We start from the raw sequence: 3,438 nt of genomic DNA, 5'->3' as shown, positions 1-3,438 counted from the left end.
TTCAACTGCCCCTCTCCCTACCAGTCTCCCCAAAACCCTTCAACTGCCCCTCTCCCTACCAGTCTCCCTAAAACCCTTCAACTGTCCCCCTCCCTACCAGTCTCCCCAAAACCCTTCAACTGTCCCCCCTCCCTACCAGTCTCCCCAGGTAACTGTGCATCCATAATACTGTTAAGATTTTCTTACACAACATCAAAACCAAAAGGACTAATTGCAAAGCTGGGGGACTTGGAGAAGATGTACCGTTGTCCTGTGTGAGGAGCCTGTGAGCTTCAAGGTCGAACTCCTCTTTGCTGATCTTCTGCTTGAACCACAACTTCAAGTTGGCCCAGTATCTGCACAAGGAGAAATGACATTAAAGCCACAGACTTCTGCCTCTGCCCAGGGGTTCGCTCCAGCTGCTCCAGCTCCCAGGGAAGACAATTTTCCAGTCCCCAGCGACCTGTGGCAAGTGTTAGACCTGGTCTCTTGGCAAGTGGCTTGGGGTCAGGTTAGGAGGAGACCATGAGCTGAGTCCTAAGCCAGTCTGTCCAGGCAGCAGCACAGGATACCTCAGACTCCTACAGAGGTCCCAGGAGAACCTCAGAAGAAACTCTGCCCTCCAACAAACTGGCCTTGGATTTACAACCCCCAGAGCCCTGAAAACATTAATTTCTGCGGTTTAAGCAACAAGCCTGCAGCTCTCTGTCACGGCAGGCCTAACAAATGAACACACCAAAGAGGCAGACGACCAACAAGAAACATCCTTTCTCCCTCAAAGGAGGACTCAGGGCAGGCTCGGGGCAGGCACAGCTGTGCCTCGCCTTACGAGCATGGGGGCCTCACTCCTAAGTGAACGTTTGATGAGGAGGAAAGTGGTTACTAATATATCCTGTGTGCCACGCTTCCATTCAGATGAGCTCAAATGAGCAGAAATACTGAGTTTCTAAGCACCTCATCACAAAGAAAATATCCCTAGATCTGAGTAACTGAAAGCCTGTGGCTTTAACATTTGGACCGCTGGATAAATGGTTAACAATTCACACCATGCACTCTGTATACGCTTGTTTTTCCTACCTCCAAGGATCACATTTAAATGGTCATGATGTAAACACAAAGCAAGCTGCTTAAGAGGAAGTGGCCAGAGACAAGCAAGCTTAACCAAGATGGCAGCTTTTAAAATGAACAAAGACGGGCAACAGAAATGTAGAACAATTCCATCATCAATGGTATCCCTGACACAAAGACTTGCGGATTTCACATGACTGACCCTACAATTTAGTATCAGCGCCCATATTTGAGCAACATCACAGTGAACTTTGGCCTTTACAAGTGGAAGAGGGAACGCAAAGATTTCTGTGAGCCCTGAATTTGGTCTGGAAGGCACAGTATCTAGCCAGAGTTACAGCCATGGCCTTCACAAGCCATGGCCTGAAGATTTAGCACCAAGTGAAACCTTTCACTTCCAAACCCCTGTGAGCACTGTGCATGGAAAAAGGACCAAGTCTCCTGATGTGTTTTTAAATGTAAGCCTTACCACACAGTATTACAGAAGCACACCGCCATTCTAACAAAGCCAAAGGCTGCCATTTTTACCTATTGAAATAATTTTTAAATGTAATTTCCTCCTTGCCTCTCAGATGGTCCTTCTGTGATACCATTTGGCACCCATGGAGCTTGGTGTGAAGGTCTTGACTATCAAAGTGAAAGAGGCCCTCACCCCACTAGGCTTGCAGCCTCTCACCAGCTAACATCAAAAATTCCAACACAATTAACAATATCGGCCTAAGGCCTCCTTCTCTCTTCCAGGCTGTAACACGGCAATTCTGTCACGGGGACAGAAACCCCTTGTGCAACTTTAATGTCTCCTGGTTTTACTTGATCAGACTTTATAAGCCTGTCCACCTCATCGGCAAAAAGAGAAAAAGAAAAAAAAAAAGAAAGAAAGAAACTTGTACAAAATTCTTCTTTGGTGTAACAAGGCAGCCACCAAAATGCACAACTTGTGACTCTGCGTTGAGAAGTCCATACTCCACACCTGGGTATATCCTTCTCTGGGCATCTCCTTTTAATTCCGGTGTTTAAATATCTAAATAATAATAATAATAATAATAATAATACAATATTGTCATATTATTATTATCATCATTATTATTGTTCTTAAAGCCTTTTAAAGCTGGGCTCTGGTGAGAAGCTTGCACCTAAGCTTTTTTGACAGCCTTCGTATTAACACACCCCAGCTCTGCTTCACTGGCTGCTCTTGACAACCTTTTCTGCATCAGTGCCAGGAACTATGGGTTCACCAGAGCTGAAGTTCCCCCCCTCCAAAAGATCTAGGCACCTCCTCGGGCTGCGGTACTTAAGGCTACTGCTTACAGAGCTGTCACTCTGTTCCAGTCACTGCTGACAGTCCTGCAGGGGGACAGGAGTACTTTACAAGTACTTTATACGTCACACGGCGGGAACCAGAAGCCTTAGTCCCATCCTTGGACAGTGACTTTGGGGGGTGTCAGAGTCCTGTCTATCAAATGGCACAGTAATAACTGTGCCGATCTCACAGTTTTGAGGGTTGGATAACCCGGCCGGCTAGGATGCTGTGGTTGTGGGTGGGTGACCGACCGACATCACCTGGGGTCGGTATGCCTTCTGAACCCGCTTTCAAGGCGCTTCTCAACGCAGCCTAGCTGGCCGCTGAGCGCCGCGGGCTTCCGCCTCCAGGAAGCCCTCCAGGCCCCCGGCCCCGGGACGCCCGGACTCCGCCGGCTCCCGGGCGCTCTAGGGCGCTGATCCCTCCCCACATGGGCGTCACCGGTGTCCGGGGCGCCCAGGAGGAGATCCTCCAGCGCCTCGAGTCCCGGCGGAGCCGCACAGGAGCCGTGGCGGCCGCGAGACGCCTGGGGCCTACGGGAGGTGAGAGCGTCCAGGGACGACGGCAGCCCCGGGCTTGGGGCACACCCACGGACAGGCCCGGAGGCTGGTCCCCGCGGCTCTTACTGTTTCACGTTGTCCCCCAGCGCCTCGCTTAAGTTCTTCTTGGCTGCCTCCAGCTCGCTCACAAAGGTCGCCATTGCAGCGCGCGTCTCAGCCCGACCGGAGACCGCGCGGCCCACGGACACCGGCAACCGAAAGATCAACTCGGCGGAAGGCCTGCGCGCCGGACGCCGACTCGGCTCGACTCCACTCGACTCCACTCGGCGGCCCCGCCCCCGGCCGCTCGGGAGCCGAGACGTTGCGTGTCTTTGGTTCTCGGCCCCGCCCGTCTCGCGGTCGGGAAAGCACCCAGCCACTGGGTCCGTTCACGGACTCCCGCCTCTCGGGTCACGTGACCCGCTTCACCTAGTGGGCGTGAGCCCAATCTACGCCCGCCTGCCCGCCCGCGGCGGCGCCCGGAGCGCGGACTTGACCGCCCCGCCCGGCCCCGCCCCACCTGCCAGGCTCCGCCACGCCACGCCACGCCAC

The 3,438-nt window shown here is 53.0% G+C and overlaps 1 protein-coding gene across 3 annotated transcripts in view; it reads right to left on the bottom strand.

The window, feature by feature from the left end:
- Nucleotides 1–3,385, bottom strand: part of Tada1 (transcriptional adaptor 1) — a 16,082-nt gene extending 12,697 nt beyond the window's left edge. The window contains exons 1-2 of one of the 3 annotated variants that reach the window (XM_031388408.1): nt 2,974–3,385; nt 187–335 (exon numbers count right to left, since the gene is read on the bottom strand). In XM_031388408.1, the coding sequence (XP_031244268.1) occupies nt 187–335; nt 2,974–3,047 (223 nt within the window). In that variant the 5' untranslated portion in view covers nt 3,048–3,385. The remainder of the gene's footprint in view (nt 1–186; nt 336–2,973) is intronic. The other 2 variants (XM_031388393.1, XM_031388399.1) reach the window with 2 other exon arrangements.
- Nucleotides 3,386–3,438: the final 53 nt, after the last annotated feature.

The sequence above is a fragment of the Mastomys coucha genome, unplaced genomic scaffold, assembly GCF_008632895.1.
Source record: "Mastomys coucha isolate ucsf_1 unplaced genomic scaffold, UCSF_Mcou_1 pScaffold1, whole genome shotgun sequence".
Classification (NCBI taxonomy): Eukaryota; Metazoa; Chordata; class Mammalia; order Rodentia; family Muridae; genus Mastomys; species Mastomys coucha.
This window is presented reverse-complemented; position numbering and strand designations above follow the sequence as displayed.